The 13,329-nt window shown below is 33.9% G+C and overlaps 4 protein-coding genes across 10 annotated transcripts in view; 2 read left to right on the top strand and 2 right to left on the bottom strand.

Moving 5' to 3' along the window:
* LOC118747325 (tubulin polymerization-promoting protein homolog) overlaps nt 1–2,462 on the top strand; it is a 30,719-nt gene extending 28,257 nt beyond the window's left edge. For all 4 annotated transcript variants that reach the window (XM_036481361.1, XM_036481362.1, XM_036481363.1 and 1 more), the window contains exon 3: nt 1,845–2,462. In XM_036481361.1, the coding sequence (XP_036337254.1) occupies nt 1,845–2,027 (183 nt within the window). In that variant the 3' untranslated portion in view covers nt 2,028–2,462. The remainder of the gene's footprint in view (nt 1–1,844) is intronic.
* A 3,505-nt stretch (nt 2,463–5,967) lies between these two features.
* LOC118747321 (alcohol dehydrogenase 2) lies at nt 5,968–7,485 on the top strand. Its single transcript, XM_036481354.1, has 4 exons — nt 5,968–6,483; nt 6,562–6,789; nt 6,856–7,029; nt 7,082–7,485. The coding sequence occupies exons 1-4, from the start codon at nt 6,391–6,393 to the stop codon at nt 7,376–7,378; spliced, it is 792 nt and encodes a 263-aa protein (XP_036337247.1). The 5' UTR covers nt 5,968–6,390; the 3' UTR covers nt 7,379–7,485.
* On the bottom strand, nt 6,816–8,993 carry LOC118747320 (probable tRNA N6-adenosine threonylcarbamoyltransferase). Of its 4 annotated transcripts, none has more exons than XR_004993939.1 (5): nt 8,742–8,993; nt 8,211–8,690; nt 7,945–8,153; nt 7,465–7,874; nt 6,816–7,344 (listed from the first exon to the last, which is right to left on the bottom strand). XR_004993939.1 is itself a non-coding variant. In XM_036481353.1 (4 exons), the coding sequence occupies exons 1-4, from the start codon at nt 8,854–8,856 to the stop codon at nt 7,632–7,634; spliced, it is 1,047 nt and encodes a 348-aa protein (XP_036337246.1). In that variant the 5' UTR covers nt 8,857–8,992; the 3' UTR covers nt 6,816–7,631. The 4 variants fall into 4 exon arrangements, 1 of the variants encoding a protein (XP_036337246.1); XR_004993940.1 differs by having other exon boundaries at nt 7,546–7,874; XR_004993941.1 differs by having other exon boundaries at nt 6,816–7,268; nt 7,546–7,874.
* A 462-nt stretch (nt 8,994–9,455) lies between these two features.
* On the bottom strand, nt 9,456–10,452 carry LOC118747001. The gene is made up of 2 exons (XM_036480994.1): nt 10,086–10,452; nt 9,456–10,024 (listed from the first exon to the last, which is right to left on the bottom strand). Exons 1-2 carry the CDS (start codon nt 10,353–10,355, stop codon nt 9,620–9,622), a joined length of 675 nt encoding a protein of 224 aa, XP_036336887.1. The 5' UTR covers nt 10,356–10,452; the 3' UTR covers nt 9,456–9,619.
* Nucleotides 10,453–13,329: the final 2,877 nt, after the last annotated feature.

Here is a 13,329-nt window from a genome sequence, read left to right as displayed (position 1 = left end):
TGCGGAGCACCTGGTGTTGTGCAAGTATCGGTGAGTGACCTTAACAACGAAGAATAAAGATTAGTAAATAAGAAAATTATGAATTTTACGAACTGCGCTGAGAAATTTATACATAGCCTCAGTCTGTTGATTTGTGATTCAAAAAAAGTTCATAAGTACTAAGTATTTGTTTGAGCTACTCTCCCAATTGGCAAAGCTATGGAGACACAAATAATTTTTTATCTCTTTGAAATATACACTGGCGGCAGAAACAATAGACCCATCGTACTGTTAAGGATTTTGGCTGTATTTATTTAGGTTATTTTATGTTTAATATTTTTTTATAAAAGCCTAAGTAGTTGTGCAACAAACATCATGTAAATCCGCTTTTCAAACTTTGAACAAAAATTATAAAAATTTGACAAATTTTCACCAAATTTTCAAACTTTTTATTCAGAATTTTTAGACAAATTTTTGGTATGCAGTTTTTTAGCCCATTTAATTTTAGTATAAAGTGCAAGTTTGAATTTGCTACAAAACACCGTTGATTTTTAAGATATTTTTTTAGTAAAAAGTTTAAAAAATCGGTTTAAAATTTGTCGACTTTATATAATTTTTGTATAAAGTTTGAAAAGGAGATTTATATGGTATTTGTTGAGGGCTAGCCAGGCAATATTACACATAAAATAACCCATGGAATAATAGAAAAAAATCCCCATAGTAAAGCGAGTCTATTATTTCTGCCGCCACTGTATAACATTCGTAACATCCCTGGTTCAAATGTTGGTTTACTCCTTATGCACGCATCATTTCTTATTTAGTATAATTTTTTTGAGATGAAATTTAAAAAATAATCGTATATGCTAGCAAATACCCAGCGTGCTTCACTGCGCCTTAAAAGTATTTTTGTGCTGTTTGATACCCGTATTGTAATATTTCATTTATTTTTTCATGTTAATTGAATAAAATTTTTCAAACAGGAGGTAGCCCCTCTCTAAAATATTTTCGGCAGTAAACTTTCTTAAACCTCTACAGTTTGATGCCCATATTGCAATATTCATTTTTTTGTAAATTTAATTAAATGAAAATTTTCAATCAGCTGGCAACCATCAAAAAATAAAAAATTCCACTGTTAGCCTTCTTAAACCTCTTTCTTTTGACAACCATGTTATAATATTTACTTTTTCTTATCAATTTACTTAAACTGCAATTTTGAAACAGTTGGCAACCCTATTATTATTTTTTTCTATATTTTAAGTTAGACCTCTAGCAATACATCGGTGAAAACTGTATACATTATATGTATAGAATACAGGCCGACGTCTTTACAATATAGATTTTAAAGAAAAATTAATACAGAAGCCATATCAACAATTTTTAAAACTTTTGTCTGTCTGTTCGTTTGTAGGCGCATTACTCGAAAACTAATACATGCCAAAGGTCTAACTTAAAATAAAGAAAGAAAAAAAAATTTGAAAATTGCAGTTGAAGTAAATTGAAAAGATAAAGCAAATATTGCAATGTGGCCGTCAAAAGAAAGAGGTTTAAGAAAGCTTACAGCTGAAGATATTTTTGTTGAAGGTTGCCCCCTGTTGGAAAATTTTAATTTAATTCAATTGATAAGATAATTTAATTGCAATATGGGTATCAAATTGAAGAGGTTTGGGGACGTTTACTGCCGAAAATATTTTTGAGGAAAGTTGCCACCTGTTTGAAAATTAAATTAAATTAATAAGATAAATTAAATATTGCAATACGGGTATCAAACAGCACAACAATACTTTTGAGGCGCAGTGTAGCACGCCGGGTACTTGCTAGTAGTAATATTTGTTAAAATCTGTGTTAATATTTCTTTATTTCTGCAGGCCGGCAAAGCAGCATCGGCTGTTAACCGTCTCACGGACCCCAGCAAGTATACTGGATCTCATAAGGAACGTTTCGATGCTACAGGCAAGGGCAAAGGTATTGCTGGTCGCAAGGATTTAGTAGACGCATCTGGCTACGTATCCGGTTATCAGCACAAGGATACATACGATCAAGCACATTAGAGGCAAAAAAAAAATATTGACATTAAGCTTGATATAAGCAAATTTATAATATAAATAAAAAAACATATACTTATTTAAATTAAAAAAAAAATCACGATAATGCACAAAAAAAGTAAAATTTAGCTTTACATAAATATTATTTTATGAAGATTTTCTTTTATTAATTTTTTTTAGTGCTAACTACCTTCAAGAAGCAAAAAATACGTAATTTTTATTTATACACCTTAAGCAAATTTTTTAATAAAATTTTGTGATACTTTTACGGCTCTAATCTGTATCAGTGACAAATTCTTGTTTTTTTTTCACGCAAAAATATGTGAAAAAGTTTAAATTTGTCAGTAAAAAAATTATTGTTACCGATACCGAATTGGGCTATTAATTAAAACTGCAATAAAAATGTATATGCATGTAATAAAAAACAATATTTATTCTCAATTGGCTGTTTTAATTTTAAATAACTCTGTGTTATTTTCATATACACTTATTTATGTTTTTATAAGACCTACGTACTGGAATACATATGTATATGTAAAGAAAATTTAGAAAGCAAATTCCGTGTGACATTAACAAAGTTCAAAGTTCTTGCATCAGATATACAGACTAAAAATTATAGAATTACTACTACAATGTTTTAGACAATATTTTTATCCCTCTCGTTTTTACGAAAATTAAACTTTTTTAAACCTTTTGAGATGATGCCTTTTTCCAATACAGTACTCAAAGTATATAAAATGTTGTATGTGTGTTTCAAAAGACACTGCTATTTATAAAAAAATTGAGATGCAATTTCGAATAGAAAGCATAGCTCGTATTAATAAATATAGTAAAAAAATTAAATAGTTGGGTATGTTTTATTCATGCTGATTTTGGCGACAAGGTACATTTGTACATACACATCTATATGCATTCACAAAAAGTCAATATTCCAGGCTCTCGCTCGTATCAGAAAAAAGATCGCCGAAAACCTTCAACTCTGAAGATTTTTTGCAAGGCAATTTTGAAATTTTTTTTCCGAACTGGGGGGGGGGGGTCGACTTTTTAAATTTGTTTTCATATCTTCAGCATTTGCTAGTCGCATCTTATAGCCAGTTTCACGAAAGCAAATTTAAGTGAAAAGTTATTATTTATATTTGAATTTAATATGAAAACTGGCATTAGGAAAAAAATCCTTTTTTCATTTAAATTGCTGGTGAAACTGGTGGTTAAAGTATGATATATCGATGTTCTTGTCACGAAGAGGCATTTTTTTTGTTACAAAGCTCATTGGCCTTATGTGCTCCGTTCTAGTACTTACCCACCAGATCTCAGGTCTTATCACCCTAATGAAAGTAACTTAAGCTGACCAAAACACATTAAAATTTTGCTAAGAATGTATTTCGATTATTCCAGTAGAACTAATAAAAAAAAGTTGTACTGTAGAATGTATGTAAGTGTTACCGAAAAATGTATAAAAGCGCCTCTAGATTCGTCCAAAAAAGAAGCTGGTATGTACACTAGGGTGGTCGTAAAGTGCATGTGAAAAAATTAAAGTCTGAATTCTAATGTTCTCACTCGCTAGGATTGTTCTACATCGAAAAAATACACCCCTGTTGTTTTATTTCGAAATCAAAAAGCGCTCAAAGTTTTCCATGAACTTTATATGGGGGAAGAAAAACAAATGTTCGTCGAATTTTTTCGATCGGAAAACTCTGTTGCTCTTTAGTAGACTGCCAATAATAATACCTAACTGTTTATTTTACCATTTCTTAATACTAACAATTTTTAATGGGCCCCTATTCTCGCCAGGAATGAGGATGTAAAGGGACGCATAGGACCTGTTCTGTCGTGAATTTCCTTTTGGCGAAATTATTATATCTGGATGCTGAAGGCGGAAGGGAAACAGTACTAAAGAGATATGGAAAGTAACAGACAAACTAAATGCTGTATGCTGAAAATGTCTACAAGGAGAATCATAAACAAAGGATTTCTTACTGGCCACTGGAAGGTAATGAAACATTTGTCTAACTTGGAAGTTGTTGGAAACAGCAAATTCCCAGGCCAGACCTAGGATCATAGTACAGAATAAAAGCTCGTCGCGGATACAAAACACTCTGTGTGCGTTCATTTAAAATCCATATAAATATATATCTAAAAAGCTTATCCTGACGCGCACAGAGTAAAAGCTTTATCTGGTAGTCTAATGCCTCACAAGTTGGAAGAAATACGAAAGCTGAACATGAAATTTAAATAATGTGCAGTCATTTGAATAAGAAAAGTATTTGGGAGTCATACTAGATCCTAAGCTTATTTGGAATTTTTATAAATGTTCTGTAAATTTCGAAATTTGATTTATGTAAATGATTTTTTTTTCTAGTAAATGATATTTTCATAAAAAAATAAAAAATTTTCAATTTTTTTCTCTTTGTTTTGTTTTAAATAAAACTGTATTATGCATTTTTATTCTAAAAACACAATTGTATGTTCGTATTCGATGCTTTAGAAATGTCCCGATTTTTGTCCACATAAATCTGGTCACCGTATCTATAAGAAACTTTTCTATTTTACAATACTAATCAAGATTGTCAGAATATATTAAATAATCAAAAAGTTAATTGTGACTAAGATAATGCAACGATATACTGTAAATCGATATGGACAATTAGAATGCTTCAATGATTTTAAGGTATGAGAAATGATGTTAACATGAAAATGTATGTACATTAGGGTGGTAAAAAAAAAAAAAATTTAAGTCCGAATTTTAATGCTCTCACCCCTAGAATTATTCTAAATCGAAAAAATATACCCATTTTTTTTAATAAAAAAATATTTAGAGGTCGCTCAAAGCGCTCAAAGTTTTCCATGTATTTTACATGGGCAAAAATAACTTTTCAAAGAAATGGTATAGATATCTTAAAAAACAATATTTTTCTCTTCAGGATACTTCTAATATTAATACCCCCCATTGCATTTTCTACGGTCCGCCCCGAACGGGGCTTAGTAGCCGCTACAACAACAACAACAACAACTGGGAATCTCCTAAAGAGAAATAGAGGTTCCCCATCGAAAATTATTGATTTTCAAGAATTCTATACCATTTCTACGAAAAGTTATTTTTTCCTATATAAAATACATGGACAACTTTTCCACAGCAATTGTAAAATTTATTTAATTTTAAAACTTCCGCCGAATTATTTCGGAGAAATATTACGGATCGTTTCGAAAATACCGGCAAAAATTTCATTATTTTAATTCCGTGAATAAATTTTTTAAACAATATTATGTATGTATACCTTTTAAGCTTTGGCGGAAAGCAGTACCAACTTTTTTATGGATAGTGATGCACCCTAATGCGCATACTTGCGTATGTAAATATAAAGGAACTTCATATTGGGCGTCAATAAGTGTTTGCGATATCGCCAATATATCCTTTACTAGCTTTAACTCCAGTCTCGATTTATTTATGTATTTTTCATAAAGGTCATTACAGCATTAATATTAAGTACTATTGAAAACTAAATTTCGTAATTTACTGTCTTGAAAAACTGACATCAAATATTATATTAGTATTGCCTAATGGTGTTGTTGTTGTAGCGGCAACAACCTATCCCTAATTATCTCTTCTTCTTATATCAAAGTATCGATATTTTAGTATGAATGGATAAGGGCTTGATGCCAGGAGCTTCCGGTGAGCAAATATCTTTTTTTGCACAAATGTCAGTTACTAGGTTTTGCAGAACCACGATAAACGGTTTTGTACTTTAAACGGCGATAAGTTTGTTGACTAATGCTGGGTCATTAGGGCATTATGGTTTGCTAGATTGATTTCGGTTTCTTGTAATTGATATTATTAAATTGTTCACACCTAGCTTTTACTAGGTAACATTTAAATAAATCTTATTTTGAATATAATTAGGCACAATGCTAGCGTACAAGACGATTTAGGAAACTTTTATGCTTACGCTTAAGCGGTAGTGTGTGTGTTGATATTGCAGTTACACTCAATTTTTTTTCCAGTCAACGTTTCATAATGCTCTCTGTATGTATCAATATCAAATATCTGAGGGGAAGCTTGATGCGCTAACCACTAAACCAAAGTTGGTATCACATCCAAGTCGGCTAGTATAAATTGCTTAGCATCAAGTCGAGATCGTTAGTGGGCACGCTAACCGATTGTAAAGTAGAGTTCTAGAAGAGCAAATTGTACAAAGTGGATTTTTACAATATATTTTGCAAAATTTTGTATTTTCCGTTTGGTATTAAAATTAACAGCGGAGGTGTTCGCGGCCATAGTGGAGTTCCCAATCAAAAATACAATAAACTAATCAACAAAAATAATACTATTAAATTAGTTGAATTCCATACACTTGAGGATTTAAAATACAAAATGGCTTTTCGCGACAAAAATGCAGTGATTACCGGCGGCGCCAACGGCATTGGCTTGCAAGTGTGCAAGCAACTGTTGGCCAATGAGGCGTCGGTGAGCATGATGGATATAGAATAATCTAAATTCTTGTTGCTTGTTTATACATACTTTTTTTTTATTATAAATATCTAGAAAATTGCAATTATTGATATACAAGAAAATACGGAAGATATCGCTAAGTTACGTGCTGCTCATCCCACACAAACTATAGTGCTGGTAAAAACCGACGTTGCGAATAGGCAGGGCATTGCAGATACCTACGAGGAACTTGGAAAGGCTTTTGGCTCCATTGATATTGTTGTAAACGTTGCTGGCATTTTTAATGATCAGGATGTACAGCGTACCATTTTAGTCAATTTGGTAATTCAAAAATGTTAAATCTTTTTTTATCACAATATTTACGCATTATGCTGTACGCGTTCATAGGGCGGCATTATTAATTCCACACTTGCGGCTCTTAAAGTGATGAGCAAGGAAAATGGTGGGGAAGGAGGTATTGTAGCAAATATGTCTTCTGTTGTCGGTTTGGATCCAATGTTTCTACTGCCTGTGTATGCTGCTACTAAAGCAGGAATTATAAATTTCACACGATGTTTGGGTGTAAGTGCTTTTATTTTAGACTTTCACTGTATTCATAAGTATTTATTTGCAGACTGATACTTACTTAAATCGCACTGGCATCAAGTTCATCACAATCTGTCCCGGCGCCACTATTACGGACATGTTTACAAATTTTACTGAGAAAATACTCTTTCCCGATATGGGTGATGAATCATATCGAGTGCTGGATCGTCTCAACAAGCAAAGTGCTGCCGATGTATCACGTTGCATACTTAGCGCTTTAGAAAAGGAGAAAAATGGTGAGGTTTACATAATCGAGGGCAAGCGACTGTTTCCAATGGAAATGAAGAGTTACTGGCGTGGTATCGAGAAGGAATTGAGCGATTAGAAAGATTGTAAAGATTCGTTTTGAAACTAGACACATATATTTAGTACATACAAACATGCTTGCTGGAATTAAATTTATTTACATACATGAATTTCTGATCAATTTCTCAAATCTGAAGCTTAGTACGAATTGTTTGTTATTGACTTTTCAAGAGGCTAGTAACTAACCTTTTTGAAGAATGCAGAACAAATCGTTGTTTGCTGTTTGCAGTTTAAACAAAACTCAATATGAGGCGTCATATTTTGCCTATTCATTAGTCATCGCGCCAAGTGACTAGCACTTCATCTGTACGAAAGCGTTGCGTTACAAATGATTCCTCGAAAGGCATTTGTGTACCAGAACGAAACATTTCAGCGCCTGCATGTGCGATCATCAGACCATTATCGATGCAATAGCGCTCATCCGTAGCAAATAGTTTACCGCCACGTTCTTCACACATGATGCGCATCATTTCTTGTAGGCGCTCATTGCAGCCCACGCCACCCACAATGAGTACCTTTTGTTTTGAATTGGACCATTAATTATTTTTTAATTCTTCTTCGTATAAATTTTCATGAAATACCTACCTCATTAGAACCACAATGCGCCATTGCACGTTCGGTAATTTCCACCAACATTGCAAATATTGTCTCTTGAAGCGAGTAACAAAGATCCTCATTACTATATTCCGGTACCTCCGCCGATTCTTCTGCCTTTTTACGCTTATTCCGCCTTTTGCTGGGATCGGCGATCTCTTCAATTTGTGAAAGAATACCCGAAAAGCTCACATCCATACCTATCAAAAATAAGCAACTATAATAAGTAGTTTGGAAGCTAAGGCATCTATACCCACCTTTGACGACGTACGGCAGTTTAATAAAAATTTTGCCCTTCTTTGCTAACTGCTCTATATTATAACCCGGACTGGGGTCGTTCGAAAGTTTAATTATGCGCGCAAACCGGTCTAAACAATTGCCCACGGCGATATCTATGGTTTCACCAAAAATGCGATATCGTTTATTAGAGTAGGCAATTACTTGTGTATTGCCGCCACTCACGTAGAGTACAATAGGATTTTGCGCGCTTGTTATTAGACGGCCCATTTCTATGTGACCAATGCAATGGTTAACACCTAAAAGTGGCTTTTCCCACAATAAAGAAAGTGTTCGTGCTACAATTGCGCCAATCAATAGTGGCGGCGCCATGCCGGGACCTTTGGTATAGCAAATGACATCTAACTCTTTTGGTTCCAGGCTAGCTTCTTTCATCGCGCTTTTGATAAGTTGGAGAATAACTTCTCTATGGTGCTGTGCTGTTTCTTTTGGCAAGAATCCTAAGAATTTTAAAAGTTAATAAATATAATTTATAAATCTTTACTCACAACCTTCGCCTGGTGGTGTCACATAGGTACGGCGCACATTAGCCAACACTTCTCCGTCACGTATTATGCCAACACCAATTTTATTCGCACTTCCTTCGATGCCTAGTGCGCACACCATTTTAAGTTTTTTACAAAGTTATTATTTTAGTACTTTTATTATAATCCTATTAATTTAATAAGCTATCAAAAATCGGCAATTGCTTATTTTTGTAAACAAACCGGCCTTTGGCAGCTGTCACTTTGTTCAAACAGCTGTTTGCCTAGATGATAGATAAACTGTGTCGAAAAACAAGTTCAAGCAACATATTCCACAACCGTAATGTTTATAAACTTGTTTAGCTCATTTGATCGGAGAATTTGTATCTCTTATAGGTTCTCTGATTTAATGCATTTTGGAATGCTTAGTATAAGGTTACTGATTCGATTCATTCAAATTCGATTATCCATAGCTATTTTTTTATTGCGATCAATATATGTACATACATACTAAAAATACGATGGATTTTTCATATTACAGATTTCATGCGCCTACACTGTAAACATGTCCACCATGTTGCATACCGTCTTCAAGAGTCACAACTCTAAATTTGGCATTTTTAAAATTATCCGCTAAAAATGTACACAGAGGTTTAATTTACCTTTCAGCAAAAGCTGGAGCGAATTTTGGTTATAATTAAAAAAAAAAAACCTTAGGTAAAGTCGCCCTTGCCCATATGATTAGCTTGTGCTAGGAAATAGTTTTTCGCATTTTCTGTCCAACGTATTATTTTGAGTTGTGACTCTTTTGAAGACAGTGTGCGATATGTGTACTTTAATCTAAAGAAAGTATGTATTTGCAACTTAGATTTTTAAATTTAAATAATAATTCAAATTTTATAACTTTAATCCTCTTCTGGCTCTTCATCTTCCTCTTGTAGATGTTCAAGCTTTAAGGTACCAGCAGCACGTACCTTATTCTCTGTAGCTACTTTATGCTTTTTCTTTGATTCTCTTTGCTGTCCAACAACATATTCTGGCATCACAACCTTGGAACCTTTTAGCCTAGGTTTATCCACCTCCACATCTTTTAGTTCATCATCTTCTTTAGCTTTCATTTGTTTTCTTATTTTACTAGACCTCTTAAACTCGATTTTTAACTTGCCTTCCTCGAAATTTCCCTCTTTTTCTGCACGCGCTTCCAGCTGCTCGTCCATTTGCTTTAAGAACTGAAAAGCTGCGGCAGTGTTGGTGTGATCTGAGATATCCACATCTGCCAGGGAGTACTTGGTCCACTTTTGTGGATTAACCTTTACGAACGATAATCGTCAAATTAATCTACGAATCTTAGCTTTTTAACAGCAAACATACCTTAAAATCTGGCGTCCTGCGAGGCTTTAAACATTTCGATAGTGGCATTTCGGGTTTCTTGAATATACTCTCTTTGCCACGCATTCGAGATAAGCTCTTATCAGAAGATGGAGCCCCTCTTTTTCTGTTTGGACGAATGCCGCGGCGGTAAACTAAATCAATTGCGGGGCTGGCCGAATGGCTTTGGTCTAGCGCTGTTCCGGTTAGCTCTTTGCTTGCATTGTCGAGACAAGCGAACAAGGCGTTCCGCTTCGCCTCAAAATCCTGCATTATGTATTTTTTTTTATAATCAACGTCTGTTTTTTATAATAAACTTCTGTTTTTTATTAGATATAACTTTTTTATTTTTTGACTCGCACTAAAATGACAGATCAAATCAAAACAACTCAAAGCCAAACAGCTGTTGTCTTGCCATATCGATTAATTAATTGGTAAAAATTAAATGGAGGCATTTGGGAAGTAATAGTGAAGACCCCTTGTAGTTTTTCTATAATCCGTTACTTTTATGACCGGAATCACTTCCTGCTTGGGCACATCGGATATATATAACGTTCAAACAAAGGCGTTAAAAACCAGAGGGTGATCCTCGACTCAGTGAATATTATATTGTGCTGGATTAGGTCGAAATTTGATACCTTGTTACTGAATCATGATTTGTGGAAAAGCCCATTGTGCAACGACACACAGTGCTCTTTTTGAACACTTCATGCGAATTAATCTTAGCGCTTCGTTAGAGGCAACATTTTGATATCAAACAAAATGGTTTTGTAAGCTAATTTAATCCCTTTCACGGAAAAATATTGCCATTGAACCCCAGTTACCCCTTGACCTTAAAAAAAAATCGGTCAAAAATAGTGTTCCGAAAAAACAAATGCAAAATCCACCGCATTTGTTCAAAAAAAAGTTTTTTCAATGTTTTGTTATACTAACATTACAATGTTAACAATGCAAAAGGCCCTAAGAAAAATAAAATAGGCGTTATTAAAAACGCATTCGGTTTTGTTTTTTGTTTCTCAAATACACCGTAAAGCCAATTTAGGGATGGCAGTAAGTCTGCACCAGTGCACGGACTTTACCACTTTATTGGTAGATCTACCAACTTTTTAGCTATATTATATTATCTATAATTTTTACCAACAAAGGCTAAAAATCTACCAATATTTTCCAGAAAGAAAGCAAAAAGATTTAAATGAACAGTTAACCCTCTAGTAAGCTGAACCGCCTCCAGACGGTCGTTAACTAAACACGTATTTAGTGCACCTATAATAATTTTTTTCCATATTCGAAAAGCACGATCTTTAGAAAAAAAGGGTACCTTTACGACGATGTAAATTTTAATACGTTATGTCAATCCGTTTTATTTTAATCGGCAGTTGAATCACAGATTGTGAAAGACTCGGTTAAAATTAATTATTTCTTGCTATTAAGTAATTTCGTAATTAAAGGAATTTTTTCTTTCGAAACATTTTTTGATACGAAAAAGTTCAGTGGGTTTCGTAGTTAAAAGCACAGTATTTTGATATTGATTCGAAATGGAGAAAATTGCTTTTGAACACAGACCGTCTACATACCGGCTTGCCGACATATAAAAACCCAGTTTGCATTTTTGACCATCTGCAGACGGGATTGCCGGTTCGTAGGTCAACATTGTGTAAGAGGAAGCTGAAAATACGTCAAAGTATATCGGCGAGCGAGTCGGCCGCTGTAGTGTAGTGGTAAGCAGTGCGCGCTTTCACTCATCAGCACCTGGGTTCAAGCCCTGGGCAACATCGCAAAAATATAGAAAAAAGGTTTTTTCTTAACAGCGGTCGTCCCTCGGCAGGCAATGGCAAACCTCCGAGTGTATTTCTGCCATGAAAAATAGCTTCTCATAAAAATACAATCGCCGTTCGTAGTCGGCGTAAAACTGTAGGTCCCTCCGCTTTGTGTGACAACATCAAGGCGCACGCCACAAGTCGAACTACACTAACATATGTGTGAGTTGGGCCCAGTTTTATGAATACCCTTTTTGTTGAATATTTTATTCATGTGAAATAGTTTTTTTTTTGTTTTAAATAAAAATAAACTTTATCCCATGGCGAGTTCACATAAGGTGATCGCCATGTTTTATCCTATATGAGTAAAAATTATTTAAATTGTTTATTTAAAAAAATCAACCAACTTTTACCATTTTTTTGATGTATATAAAATCCACCCTTATTAACTTGTTTCATAAAAAAGCTCTAAAAGCACTTCTGTATCCAAAGAAAAATAAAAAAAATCGCTTACGTTTTTTTTCGCGGTTAGGGCTCGATATACAAATGCATGTTCTTTAATGGGTTGACATAAGGTTTGTTCGTCGAGCAAAAAATTTGTACGAATTTGTACGAATTATCACGATTTTTGCCCAAATCGCGTTCGTGCAGACCAAAAAATTATCCAACACTCAAAAATTGTGAGAGCAAAGTGACAGTTCTCTTGGAGAGAAGTTGCAAATTCTTGCTGGAAAAAATTTTGCCAGCAAGAATTTGCAAACACGAAAAAACATGTGGTTGTGGCGCATGGTTGCATTTTTGTCTACAATAATTTGAATAAATTAGTTCGTTAAATTTAAAAATTTATAAACACGAGCGATTTTTTATGAAAAAAGGAAGCAAATAATTGTTGATATAATTAATTTAGTTAATTCCAATGATTTGAACTTAATTCGGCTGAAAAAAATGGTATTCGCAATAGGAATGCAATTGCAACCAGAGTCGATTTAAGAAACCCGACAGCTAGTACGATGAAGAAATTGAAATGTATGTTAAAGAAAGTCAGAACAAGAAATATACATGTATATCCTGTTTTTGGCCATCCGAAAGAATTTTAAAAATTCTATACAAATTTTTTATGTTTGAAATGCAACCGTGGACGCCAGCTGGCAGGGAAACTTGCAAATTCCTGCAAATTTGCGTTCGTGCAGAAATTTGCAAGTTTCTCAACATGAGAGAGAATTTGAGAGAACTTTTTCTTACTCTCTGATATTTTGAGTGTTGGATAATTCTTGCTGGATTTTCGACGAACAAACCTATACATATATACATATATGTATATGGTCCCAATACATATAATTTTTTTTTAAATAAAATGGCAGATAAATGGCAGCCAGCAAAAAACCCCGAAGGAATAAGGAAAACAAGTTGATGAAATGTGATTTTGGTCTGTTTACCGATTCCACTTTCGAATAATTTGACAATCCATTTTTCCACTAAAGTGTGCGGCA

The sequence above is a fragment of the Rhagoletis pomonella genome, unplaced genomic scaffold (genome assembly GCF_013731165.1).
Source record: "Rhagoletis pomonella isolate Grant_MI unplaced genomic scaffold, Rhpom_1.0 Rhpom_scaffold_00011, whole genome shotgun sequence".
NCBI lineage: Eukaryota > Metazoa > Arthropoda > Insecta > Diptera > Tephritidae > Rhagoletis > Rhagoletis pomonella.
The sequence above is the reverse complement of the archived record's forward strand: the minus strand, read 5'-3'. Positions and strand labels throughout refer to the sequence as shown.